Here is a 13,376-nt window from a genome sequence, read left to right as displayed (position 1 = left end):
AAGGCTCTTTTCTTTTCGGCTCGCCAGAAACTGCGGCCAATTAGTTTGCCTAATTCCTGAGGTGAAACACAAAACGCTTTAATTGAATTCTGCGGTTCTTGGCTGGCTGAGGGCGCAAACCGTTTGAGGGATATTTAATCAGTTAAAGAAGTTTCAAAGGTTTAAGGTTTTAATATGAACAATACGACTAACTAAGATCACTTTGTATGTAGGGGTATATTAATATATAATATTTTATAAATAAAAACACCCTTTAAGGCCCTCTAACTTCATTTTTTGCTTTCCCAAATATATGATTTAAATATTATCCCAACAGATGTTCCATTTTTTCTGTGGGTGGGTTAACTTAACTTCCTTTGTACGAGTTTTCCTCGCCAAAATAAATCAGAAAAGGGGACTCATCACCACACGACAAAACAGCAGCAGCAACATAAATCCACTTGACGCAGCGAGACCCCAACTTCAGAATCTTCTCCACTCCACCTCGCAGCGGGCCAACCGAGTGGGTGAGATTTATGAAACAGTCAAGTATTTTCTATTTAAGTTAATAACAATCATAATAATGGCAACGGGAAAATTGATGCAGCTCGAGGCAGTGGGAGAACGTACGCAAGGAAGCGAGGAAGGAAGGAAATGGGAAAAGGAAAAGTAGAGCCATTTCGCCCACACTTTCCACCTGATGATAGATGATATATAGATATAAGTGCATATAAGCTCAAATAAACACAAGATTCGCTCTTGTCTACGAAAATAAGTTCCATTCTTCTTTTTTTTTGTACCATCTCTCCATGTTGCAAGTTCAGCGGGGAGTCCTTGAAAGGGGGTGGGGTTTTCTCCTTGGCTGGGAGAACGTAATAAGCTGTAAGGTGTCCTCTATGTCTGCGTGTATGCTGGGTAAAAGTCTTTGCATATTTGAGCAGCTTGTTGTCTCATTGTACTTTGTGCATTTCTGTGACATTCGCTTAAAAATTCCATTACACTAAGCTCGTATTACAAACATCAGCAATGGATACACCATAAGCGACGGATGTTTTGAGTGAAACTCTTAATAGGAAAATCGAAGAAAAGCATACTCTCTTTTTCTTTTTCATTTCATTTAGAATGTTCTTCAAATTTCTAGTTAAATATGAAAATAAACTTATAATTCCATAATTTTCTAACAAACCCTTTCCCAAAATTTAACTTACCTCATGAAAGGGTATTCAAAAATCTTATTTCAGGCTGCGTTGAGCACTCAAAATATGAAATAATTCTTAAGTCTAGCACTGCTATAATATTTGGCTTTCTGGAAATGTCCATGGGCAGGACTTCTCATCCTCCAAACCAACCAAAAATATCATTTCACTTTTCATTAAGCTGCGAAGAGCACTCGAGCAGCTGTCAGCTTGTGATTTTGGACAGCCTGCGGCTACACTTACCCAACACCTTGAGATATTTTCAATTTCTGCGAAATTTTCCACACAAAATACTTTCAAATGCCGTTCCTGGAACTTTGTAATCAAATTAAATTTCTGTATTTAGCCACAAGTTTAACAAGAAATTTTCATAGTTCTGGATATCAAACAGAACTACGACAAGGGTCGAGTAAAAAAGCCTTCTAGCAGTTTTTCTTTTATTTTGTTCTGTCCAAAAGATCTTTGATTTTTAGCCACAAAAGTGAGTCGAAGTACAAAATGATGGATTGCGGTTAGCCTCGGGATATTTCCAAAATCCCTTTTCCCCAACACACTTGCCACTCACTCAGACTCATTAAATTTTTAATCATCCTGTTGTCTGTAGCCTAACCATAACTGTCAATAGCAATTAGTGGGCGGAGTGGGGGAGCCAACAAAATGAATCTGTATACCCGAAAGTTGGGGCAAAGTGTTTTGGGCCTGGTTTTGTGGAGGCTTGGCCAGGACTTTGAGGTCAAGACAAGTCAATTATGCCGCAGGCGTGACCGTGCGTACATCAATTTAATTATAGCTACTCAACTGGCTTTCCATCGAGTATCTATACCATTGAGCTTTTCAGGCTAACTTAAGCGGTTAAAGATTGGTTGGTCTATCTAACTCTGCCGGTATTTAACCATGACTGACTACAGGGGGCAAAGATTCCATTGATTCCCTTAACAAGAGAATGCCAATTTCAACGCTTAATTAGGCAAAAACTAAAGCTAGTTCCATGCCTTCTAGAAATAAGCTGTAAAGCCTTTAAGCGGCTCCCAGACAGACAATGGCCAAAACAACACAACTATTTATGTCTGCCCAGGTATTCGCCATTCAGGGTAATTTCCCTAATGCGATTTGGGCCCAGAACGAACCGAAACGGAACGTAACTCAAACTCTAACTAGAACTCGTCTCAACTGTAGTCTCCTCGCACAGATGGCCATAATTAACACACGTTGTCAGTCAGTTGGGCGAAAAGGAAAAACCCTGGGATCTGGGAGATGAGTGCCAGACAGACGGGGCAAACGAAAAAGTTTTCGTGGGGAGAAACTCTCTATTCCAGCGTCTTGGCCAACCAAAAATACACACATGACAATAATAATTATTGTCTTGATTATGCTCCCGTGCATGTTTTACTTGGCCAAGTTTGCCATTTAGCCAAATTGCCAGACATTTGTCTTCCTCTTGGTCTCCTGGTCTGGGTATATTCTTGCTTATATCAAATTTATCTCTGGCACTTTTGTGCTCCATCTTCACCTTGAACGAGACGGTGTCTAGAGCTCGATGCTTAAGAGCTTTTCATTTAGCTTAATTAACTTATAACAATTTTTATGCCGGTTTATTGTCTTAATTAATAACCCCCAGCCATAAATCTTCAGAGGGATTAAGGTTTAGTGACATTCTGGTTGCTGCTTTAAAGTATAAGTTACTAGGAAGTGTGGGAAATGAAATAATTTATATTTCCCTTATAAGCCATCTTTAAGGAAAACCTACTTCGTATATATTTGTTAATCTAATCTAGAACATTTTTCATTTAATTCCTTTGATTTATAGCCAGCTAATCAAAGGACTCAATCAGGCCAAAAGAAATGCGTCTCGAATACAACTAATTTATTTAAAATGCTCATTCATGTCATGCCGAATTCTTGGCCATTCATCAAAAGTCAAATGCGGGAGGAGGAGGAGTGAAAGGACATGGGTCAGTCGGCGTCAGTGTCCTTTGTGCTGGTTTGCGACTTGACCTGAACCCCGAAGACGACAGCCATACCCATTGCCCATCTTATCCGTCTTCGTCGGACCACCGAAGCTGCGCAATTAATATTGAAAAGCTCAAGGACCCCCTGCGGCACCAGCATCAACATAAGGATCAGGATAAGGGTAACGAATGGATGAATGAATGGCCATCCAAAATCAAGATGATGATGGAGCTGGTGAAAGCGAGCGTGTGACAAATGTCCTGCTGCCTGTCCGAAAAAGATTTTCCAAATTCTAACAAAACATCTTGGTTTGGGTTGGTGTGTTGCCGGTTGGGGGGTAATTAATTGAACTCCTTGCAGATAGTTTCTTTGATGTTTAATGGAGTTATTGGATGGTGAAAGTATTTGGGAAAGAAAGTAGTCAATATTTAGCTGTTTGATCTTCATATTGAATAATATTGAAGAAATTCTTTAAAAAGATATTTTTATCACTAGTAAATTAGTGAAATTAATTTTTGAAAATAATTTCAGATCAATGACTTTCCATCTCTTCCAGTTTTCCCCTTCTCAAGACATTATATCCCCCAAGCTAATTGAACTTTTCAGGCGAGTTTAATAAGCGTTGAGCTGTGAAAATTTGTCAGTCAGTCGTCGGTCGGTTGGTCCATGGAGGCTTAGTCATTATGTGGGCGTGGCATGACTGGGCAAATACTTTGGGCCCGTTGCCAGAGCTATATGCTTAATGAGCTATAAGTATCTGAAAACTGTCGAGGCATTTGCATGATGATGTGGCAATCTCTGGCTTGTTGTATATACTATATATCTGGCTGCCGCTAAGTATGCAACAAAGTTTTTTGACAAACGACGACGACTGTCGGACGGGGGCGTCTCTGGCAATTAATTGTCCAACTTGATGAGACAGCATCGAGTAGCGTGCAGGCGATCTCCATGAGTGGCCCACTGAGAAATGGGATTCATGCCCGTCACGGCCATCACATTACGTCTCATTAACGTTTTGAATGCATCGCGGAAATCATTCATTTCCACCCGAAAACGAAAATGAACACAATTTTGGTTGAACTTTGGTAAGCTCTCAAAGTGATTTTTCAGCTAACAAAAAAGAGCCGATGACATCGCAGACTATCCAAAAAACACAAAAAACAAAAAAACAGAGTGGAAAAGTCAACCCTCGGAAAAACAGGAACAAAAAAGTCAGGAGGAGAAAATGTTTTTCAATTGAATTGATTTTGAATGCGCTCTGTCTGACTTGTGTCTGTGTTTGGTCCATTGAAAAGTGCGTACTTTAGTACAACCAAATACAGCCCAACCCACACCCATTACACTTTAAGAAAAACTAAATTTTTTTTAAAAAAGCTTTTTCCCTTAAACTTGTCTTGCCTTCTTGATTGACTTTACAAAATCAAACAAAGCTCTTCTTTAATTCATTTTCTTTATCTTTTTTTCTCACTGTAACCTCCCCCAATTCTGTCTGGCCACGCCCACCACCCCCTTGGGATAAAGTCCGGACCCACTCTGCCTCTTCCACACCCCACCAGCATCCACTCATCTGCTCAGCATCAATGCATTGATTGACTTTTGCGTTGACATTTGCGCTGGGTTATCACTTCTTTGGGGGATTCCCCAGCTGGTGCCCATCCCCTGTTGGCCCGTTGTATGCCCCACAATAAACGCATTATGTTGCCATTAGTTGAGTGCCAGAAGAGCCTTCCGCTTGTTTGCCAGCTTCCGTTGTTGTCCTCCGTCTGTCGTGCTTTTTGTGTTCGCTTGTTTATTTGTTTATTTGTTTGTTTGTTTGTCCGTTTCCCATTCACCTAACAATAAAAAATTTCAACTCAATGGGGGGTTTTCAAACTGAGGGGGAAATTGAAAAGTTTTCATGCCTCTGGAATTGTTAATTTAGTTAAACAGTTCTCAAGTTGCTCATCGAGTTAAAGGTGATTTACATTCAGGTTGATTGAATGGGAAGTACTTCTCTTTTTTTTACTAATTAAATTAGAAGTGGATTTATAATATATTTTATTGGATATATTAATATGTACTTCTAATTCGTAACTATCAAGTTTTCCATTTAAAATGATAACCAAAAACAATAACACTTTTAGCTAACTTTCCAAACCAAGCTTCCCCATCATGACTTATTACCTTTAAAAATTCCCTTGAGCTCAACATAAGCCATTTCAATTATCTAAACGCTCGAACAAAAATGGCTTCACTGCTCATTTAAAGTTGCGATTAATATGTAAACAATCATGGGCAATTGCTGGCAGGAGCCTTTCCTTACCCAATCCATTCCCCTGTGCTGTCAGCATAAAAATAACACATAATCATTTTATTAGCTCAAGGAGAACGATGCACTGAAGCATGGGAATCGTTATCCCGGTCCATCCTGTTGCTATATCGTCGTTTCAGTGGAATCAACTCAACAGAGCGAGTCCGTTGTTGTCCTCTGCTTTGCTTCTCCCTGGGTTAACATGTTGCATTAGGGTTTGGGCCATGGCTCCAATCATGAGCCATGTGTGTGTGTGTGTGGGAGTTTTCCCAGTCAGTGGAAGTTTTCTCGTTAGTGAAACTAATTATCCGTTGTCGCTGTCAGCAAATTTATCGTTAAACGTTAGGTGACAAGTTGAAGCCGAACGCATCTGTTGCCCAAACCCAAAGTCCCATCTGTCTATGTGAATCCTAGCTGGAGAGAGTCCTTCGAGAGGATGCCGGGCTGACTGGCTGAAATGCCTTGCCTTGAGCACAAATTAAACAATGACTTTTTGTATTGCTACATGAGCTATTAAATGATAATACTCTTAACATTTATTATACATGATTATGGATTTGTTAACTTGGATAAATAATCTGTATAAGTCTAAAAGGATATTTAATATCCATTTGAATACTTTCTCTTTTTCCTTTCTCCTTTGGCTGATTAAATTACCATTAAATGATGGCTTCTTTTTTCCCCATTAAAAAACCGCAACTCACAAATGTTGTTCCGCTTTTTCTCCACTCACTTGCCGTCCGGAATTTCATGCACCGGAAATGGTTGTCGATTTGCAACAAATGGCCACCGGATGTTGCCACATGGCGCACGTGGAAGGTTCGAGGGGCAAAAAATTACGGGATTTTTGTAACTCTAACCCCTTTGGGCCATTAATTGCCTAGCACGTAATTATTTTGTAGTTAAAATGGGCGCGGTCGTACATACAAACACACAAAAACACCCACACTGATGCATTGAGAGTCATGCATAATTTGGGTCCTGGAGTTTGCAGCTAATTAAAAGCGCGTTCCCGACTGAAATTAGTCGCGCTATAAAAAGGGTGAGCTGGAAATTGGTGGGAAAATTAGGAACGGGAAAATGATGACAGTCACAGGTGGCAAGTTGTGACTTTTCAATTAGCTGAGCTGGAGGAAAAGCTGATTCTGTGGGTTTGGTTTTTGTGGCAATTGTGTTGCCTACTTTTGGGATGTCCAAATTAATCCATTTTCTAGAGAGTCTTTTTATCTTTTTTTAATTTGGCAAATATCTGAAAATGGCACTAAGATCTCTTAAACTCCGATAACAGAAACATACTTACTCAAACTCTTTCAATCATTTCCCATTCTCCCCATTGATTCTTTGCCCAACACAAAGTAAAGAGAACCCCCAAAACAGTAAACAAAGGCCTTCGTTTTTGTTGGTTTTAATTTCATAATTATGGCATTTTTTTTTTTTGCTTTTGTAATTGCTACATTGTAAATACGTATTCAATATCAATAATTACAATTACGCATAGACACACACTTAATTTCCATCATTTTGGGTGCGATAAACAACATGCTAAATGAACTGATTTTCTGCTGAAATATCTCAAACGAGATTTCGGCACAAATCGATGGATATATAGTATCTATAAATATAATTGCCTGCGTTTTCAAGACAGTTCATCAGTGCGAACCTAAGAGGATTTTCTTGTTTTTCTTGGCTCTAAATTGAAGGATTCTTTTTCATATATGCCTTGGTGGTATTTACTATTACTAAATGGTTTTATATAAGTGTGTATGCATGTTTATGAAGGTATTTAAACAACAACTAATTAATGAGGGATTGGTTTTTGGGGGAGGGGCTGCTATAATTATTACAATTTAAATTACTATATGCACAATTTATTCACTTGTCCGTTGTAACTTTTTATGTTTTATGTTTAAATATTATTCGTTATGTCTACTCATTTGTGTTCACATTTGCATAATTAGATTGAATAATTCATTTGATATTTATAGAGATATATATATATATATATGTACGTAAGTATAATTAACTACAGCTAGTGCATTACAATATGTACACTTACTGGATAAACATTCATGGTTATTGAATCGATATCTGTCTGGACACTAAAGCCTAATTACTAACCCCTTAAGTAACAAATACAAATGCTGCCCCATCGATCTATCTAAATTGGGTTAACATACTTGTCTAAAGCTAACGCAGCGTTTTGTCCATCATCCATCGCCTGCATACTTGGAGGAACTTATCATACTTTATTTTCGTTTTGAATTTACAGTGATCCTTTGCTATAGCTAAACTTAGCCTAAAGTGTAACGAAAGCAGTTTCTTAGTCAGAGAGATTTAGCGCGAGTTAGAGATAGATAGAGTAGGAGAAATGGAGAAAGTGGGTAATAATGTCTATCACTAGCATAGGGCCGATAGCTCTAAAGTTCAGAGAGCTCGGCTTTTCTTCATATATAGAAACGAAACCTTGTAATACTAATCAAAATTAAAATAAATCCTCACACGATTCTCGCACTCTGTCAGTCTCAGTCTTGGTCACTCTTCAAATTGTGACAAATGCAGCAAGGGAACAAGCAAAACTAAACATAGTGATTAATAGAAGTTAAGAAAGTATATAGTAATTATCCAAAATCTCAAAAGGCAAGTTACTTTTCTTGATGTTTAAAATATTAACGAAAACGCTTCACTTTAACCTGTTCATTTCACTCGTTCCTTTGTCGCTCCTTCCTAGCTTTAAAACCCCATCCTTTCGCATACCCTTTCCTTAAGCTTCCTTCCCTCTCCAATATACCCTTTTTCCAATCTACTCAAAGTTTTCCGCGCCGCCGTTGTTGAAGCGTTCGCACCAGGCTAGTAACTCCCGCACTTCCCGAGCATAAAGTTGCTCCTGGGACTGCAAATCACTTTGCGACTGCGATTGGGATTTGGATTGAGATTGGCCCAAGGATGAACCAGTGGGCAAGGGTCAGACATTGTGGCCAGCTGGCTGACTGCTAGTGCCACTACCTGAGTTGCTCAAAAGGCTCCTTTCACTGGCCACACTTCCTGGAGCATAGATCAACTCATTCGGTTCCTTGTTGGCATCCTGGCCATTCTTTCGACTGCCACGTGTGCTCTGATTTCGCCAGGATTGCAAATGCCCGTCGACCGGATGTTGTGGCACCAAGGGAATCAGTTGCTGTTGCTGCTGTGGAGGCTGTTGTTCATCTACCTTAACATACAGACGCTCCATATCATCCAGATCTCCATCCGCCGTATGGTACAGAGCATGCTCATCCTCGTGCGACATCAACATGGCCATTGGAGAAGGAGAGCCACCGCAACCAGAGTCCGCCAGACCATTATAGCACATCGAAGAACCATCTAAGTCCAAGAGGTTCTGCTGATTCTTGCCCTGATCCGTGTTCAGTACTTTAAAGCGGGCACTATCCCTACCAATACTGCAATTTGGTGGCAACTGCTGTCGCCTTACACTGGCAAATTGCGAGGTTATCGGCGAGGATTGCTTGGCGCCAGGAGCTGCCTCATAAGTGTGGCAGTTACTTAACTTATTCTCGGTGATGTGGATATGTCTCTGCTTGTCCTTAGGGTAATAATACTGTTCGGAATAAACGGAGCGTGGTGGACCAGTGTTTGTCGGATAAATCTCGCTGGTGGTGGACATTTGCTGATAGATGTTGCTGGGGGGCAATTGCTGGTGTTGCTGGTGTGCCTGATGTTGCTGGTGGGCCTGTTGCTGCTGCTGCTGCTGCTGTTATGTTGCTGTTGTTGCTGGTAATGCGGATGCATGGGACGCTGAAGGCCATAACCGGGAACTGGTCGCTGTTGATAACGAGGTTGCTGCTGCTGCTGCTGCTGGTGGGGACTCAAAATCGAAGAGGTGGCATATGGGGCTGGGGAGGCATTACCATGCCGCCCATATTCGCTCGGTGCCTTGCCAAAACTGGACACTTCGGCATAGTCGGTGGGTATATTGGAGTACTCGCCCACGTACCTGCAAATGGACAGATAAAAACAAACAGAGTTGAAACAAAAAACGAAAAACTCTCGGTTATTACTTGGCTTGTTTATTACAATATTCCTCTGACCCACTGGCTCTATGGCTCTATGGGTCTCTGTGTGTGCTCCCGTTCGCCCACTTTGGTTATAAATTTGTGCAATTTATGGCACGGCGGAAATTTGCATTTTCCCCAGTCAGAACTAACCGACTGCTGCGGCTGCTGCGTGCTTGTTCAAGCGGGAAATATGTGAATTTAGTTGGGATTTCCCATGCATTTATTATGGAAAACACACACATTCCCCGACCAAGATCAGGTGGCAAAATAGTGCTAGAGACGTTTATCCTTACATCCATTAAATAAATTACCAGCTTAAAACAAAGGTGAAAATGTTGGACCACCCGAAAAGCAGGTCCCAATTTTCACCCTGCCGCCAGACGACCAACCCCCCTTCTTTTTCATTCTCACATTTTTAGCATTATTTTCGTATTTAAATACTGAAAAGCGGATTAACCTGGCGGGGGCCATCGCGAGCCCAGCTCAAGCCCCGAAAAAAAAACGATTTTAAAACTCTGAAAAGCTTGTAAAAAATATATGGCGCATTGATGGAGTTGCCATGGCGAAGGGGATAAAGCTCGGCCACTCCACATAGAAGGCTTTTAATGCCCTTAATGAGTGGCGCCGTGGAATGAAAGTTGGTCCTGTACATGGAATAGTAATGAGCTTGTCAAATGTCTGGCTCAGCGGGGCAAAAAAACATTTTAATAACTTTAAACGAATTAATTATCATAAGGCAGGCGGCTATTTGGCTCTCTCTTTTGACCAAATAGTTTTTCTTTCTCGCATTTTCCCCAAAGAGTATTTTTCTGTATTGGCCAGCACATAAAGGATTTTCCTCAATACATATGACTCTCATTATTGTGTGATTACTTTTATTGTTATGGTTATTATTTTTGTTGCAATTATTATTAATATTTGTGTTAAATTGCACACTCCCAAGGCCCACCAGACTCATTTTCAATTTGCGTTTTAATGACTAATTAAGTGTGCAAAAATAATTATAATTATCTGGGCAGCACATTTATTTACAGTAGTCGCTTGGAAAAACAACAGCAGACAGGGAAATGTTTAAATTAAATTTGCTTTTCTGGATGTTTTGTTTCTTTATTTTTAGTGTGACTCTTTGGCTTTTGATGGCTGATTGGCATTTAATTGCCATTCATTGGACAGCAAATGGGCTGTGTTTTTTCATATTTTTTTCTTGGCAATACTTAATCGATTATGTTTTTAGTATTCTTGAAATTATTCTCAATTAAATGGTAATTTTTAAAGTTCCTTAAATCTCTTATATTTAAATCCCTTCCATTGACCTCTCGAAATAATTATTTTGTTTAATTTGCGGGCCATATAAAATCAGCCGCAAATAAATAACAATTACAATTCAATGCCAGCAACACTTTCAAACCGAAACAATATTTTCACTGCCCCATTTGGTTATTTTCCTGCATTTGCCAACGGCCAGACAAATAAATTAGATAGCCATTGGCCAAAAAGCTAGCCAGCTACATGGACTCAACTTTGATTTGCCATCTACCACAAAACTAATTGCAAATTCGCCGCCAAATTATGCATAGCATATTTTATTCGAAGTCCACTTTAAAGTCGCATTAAAGCCGACCCTTAGAGGCCTCAATAATTACATTGGTCTCGTTTTTTGTTCGGCGAAAACTCAACTGGGCTTTGGCGAAAAATCAACATAAATAGCGTGGCCAACATTTCTATTCCTAACTTGATTTTCCCTATGGCCCAGGGGAGAATGAAAGAAAAACTCTACCAAAAAGTGAGCTTTTTTCGTTGTGTTTTCCCTTTTTTTTTGTGAATGCTCCTTTTTTTTTTGGTAGTCGCCGCGGCAGAAAAATGCAATTTCACAGTTTGGTGAATTTTTATTGTCGTCGCTTTGAGCTGCCAGGTCGACGGAGCACTCTTTTAAGAGGTGTTTCGGACTGGATTTAAGGTTAGTAAAGGTCTTAAGGATTCGGGAGTTATATAGAGGCTTTAGACTGTGAGGTTTAGAGGATCTAATCTGTTAGGAAATGGACACTAGCTTTAGGCCAAGAACGAGGTTTTCCAGTATCTTTGAATGAGAGTTATCTGCAGTTAGTTTTTAACCATATCTTTAAGCCCCTTCTAACTTCATTCATATAAAATCTTGTTAAAGAGCATCTCCAACTGTTTACTATCTTTTACAATTCCCGCCCTTATCTGTCCCTCTTTATTGTTGGATTGTTTTTTTCGGGATAAAAACTTACCGCTGCTGATTGCGTTCGGTGCCGTGTCCTCCATGAATGTCATCACCGCCGCTGGCACCACTGCCCGCACCACCAGAGCCACCGGAACCGGCACCACCGCCGGCCGGAGAGCCAGGGGCACCACAAACTGGTGCATAGTCGGCTATATGATCCTTTTGCATCTCCAACGAATCGCTGCCGGGTGAGGGACGCCAAACCATTCCGCCGGTAGAGGAGTCCAGCCAGTAGCCATTCCCATTGCGAGTCGATAGACTCGGCATTTTGAGCACGTCGTTTGTGTGATTGCCTGCAGGTGAGGAGGAGTGTGGAGTTGTAGAAGGAGGGGTTTAACAATGGGTAGAGACAGTCAGTCAGAGCAATTAAATGTGGTGCAACAAATTGTGAGCCGAATAAATTGCTTTCCGGAAATTAAACAAAAACATACAAAAGAGCCTGCCTAGACGATTGGATGTTCCAGCAAAGGATTTCGATGGGATTACAAAAGGAGAGTAAACTTTGAAAAGATCTTTGCAAAACAACTTCCTATACTAATAATTGAAATTTTTCAAAAAAAAATCTCCTTTAAAATCTTGAATAATATTTATTTTTATTGCGATTTATAATTCTGGAACAGCTAAGCCGTCCACGGCTATAAATTGAAGGCATTAAAACAATATTATCCCCCATCCAGTCATGTCTCGGCTGAACATTTAACTCAGACTGCCAGCTACAAAATCAAATAAATTATTGTCAATTTTCCACTTGCATTGCCCCGCTGCTCACAAAAGCAACAACACAGCAACAACAACAACAACGGGTGCTGCATAAAAAATGCAACCAATTAAACTGTCCCCGGGTTATAACTGAGCATCAAGCGAGTGTTTTATAGCCCGCCACCTCCCGTCTACTGTTCTCTCATATTTTTGTCTTTTTTTCTGTTTTTTTTGGTCCCGTTTTGTTGCAGGTGAATATTCTGATCTCCTCCTCTCTAGCTTAGTTTATGGTAAATGGCGCCCATGAATATGCAACTCTTTTTTTTTCGCTCCCTACTGCTCTTTTTCAGAGCATTTTGGCTTTGGCTTGTCTACGCTATTGTTGAGTGCTGAGTTTTGACAGCGAAATGCATTGCATTCATTGTCAGATTTAAAGATTAAAGTTCGTCTTTTAATATAAAATCTACTCTGTTTCACCTTTTAAAGCTTAAAGTGCCCAAAAATCTGGCTGAGTTCCCAGGACCCTCTTGACAACCATTTAGCGTAACAGTCTGGGCCAAAATGCCTAATTCCCCAGTCAACAGGCCACTACCAACATCCCCTCCCACCCTCACCTCGTAATGCTGCTAATTTCAATTAGACCGCAAGAACTGCCTCCCAACCCTTACTTTCCCATATCCATAGGATATATATATATATATATATCTCGCTTCTTCCTGTTGGTCGGCTGACCAGCACACACACACACAACTTGTTGGTTAATAATGCACACAAAACTAAATGCATAATTGCAATGGCAGCCATTAGGGGGTTGAGTCGAGGAATTCCGGAATCCAAATAGGGGAACGAGCCAAGGGTCTCAGTGGTCTAGTGAACTAGGGGAAGTTGGCCGTCACGTGCAAAATGTTAATTTCTATTATGTGTAGCATGTGAGTGTGTCGATGTGGTGCCTTGGTGCTCGCTTG

At 40.4% G+C, this 13,376-nt stretch overlaps 1 protein-coding gene across 1 annotated transcript in view; it reads right to left on the bottom strand.

Moving 5' to 3' along the window:
• Positions 1–6,808: 6,808 nt before the first annotated feature.
• Positions 6,809–13,376, bottom strand: part of LOC108111074 (roundabout homolog 2) — a 42,819-nt gene continuing 36,251 nt past the window's right edge. The window contains exons 13-14 of the mRNA XM_017220409.2: positions 11,720–12,005; positions 6,809–9,406 (exon numbers count right to left, since the gene is read on the bottom strand). Of these exons, the coding sequence (XP_017075898.2) occupies positions 8,956–9,406; positions 11,720–12,005 (737 nt within the window). The 3' untranslated portion in view covers positions 6,809–8,955. The remainder of the gene's footprint in view (positions 9,407–11,719; positions 12,006–13,376) is intronic.

Source organism: Drosophila eugracilis, unplaced genomic scaffold, assembly GCF_018153835.1.
Source record: "Drosophila eugracilis isolate 14026-0451.02 unplaced genomic scaffold, ASM1815383v1 contig_575, whole genome shotgun sequence".
Lineage (NCBI taxonomy): Eukaryota > Metazoa > Arthropoda > Insecta > Diptera > Drosophilidae > Drosophila > Drosophila eugracilis.
The sequence above is the reverse complement of the archived record's forward strand: the minus strand, read 5'-3'. Positions and strand labels throughout refer to the sequence as shown.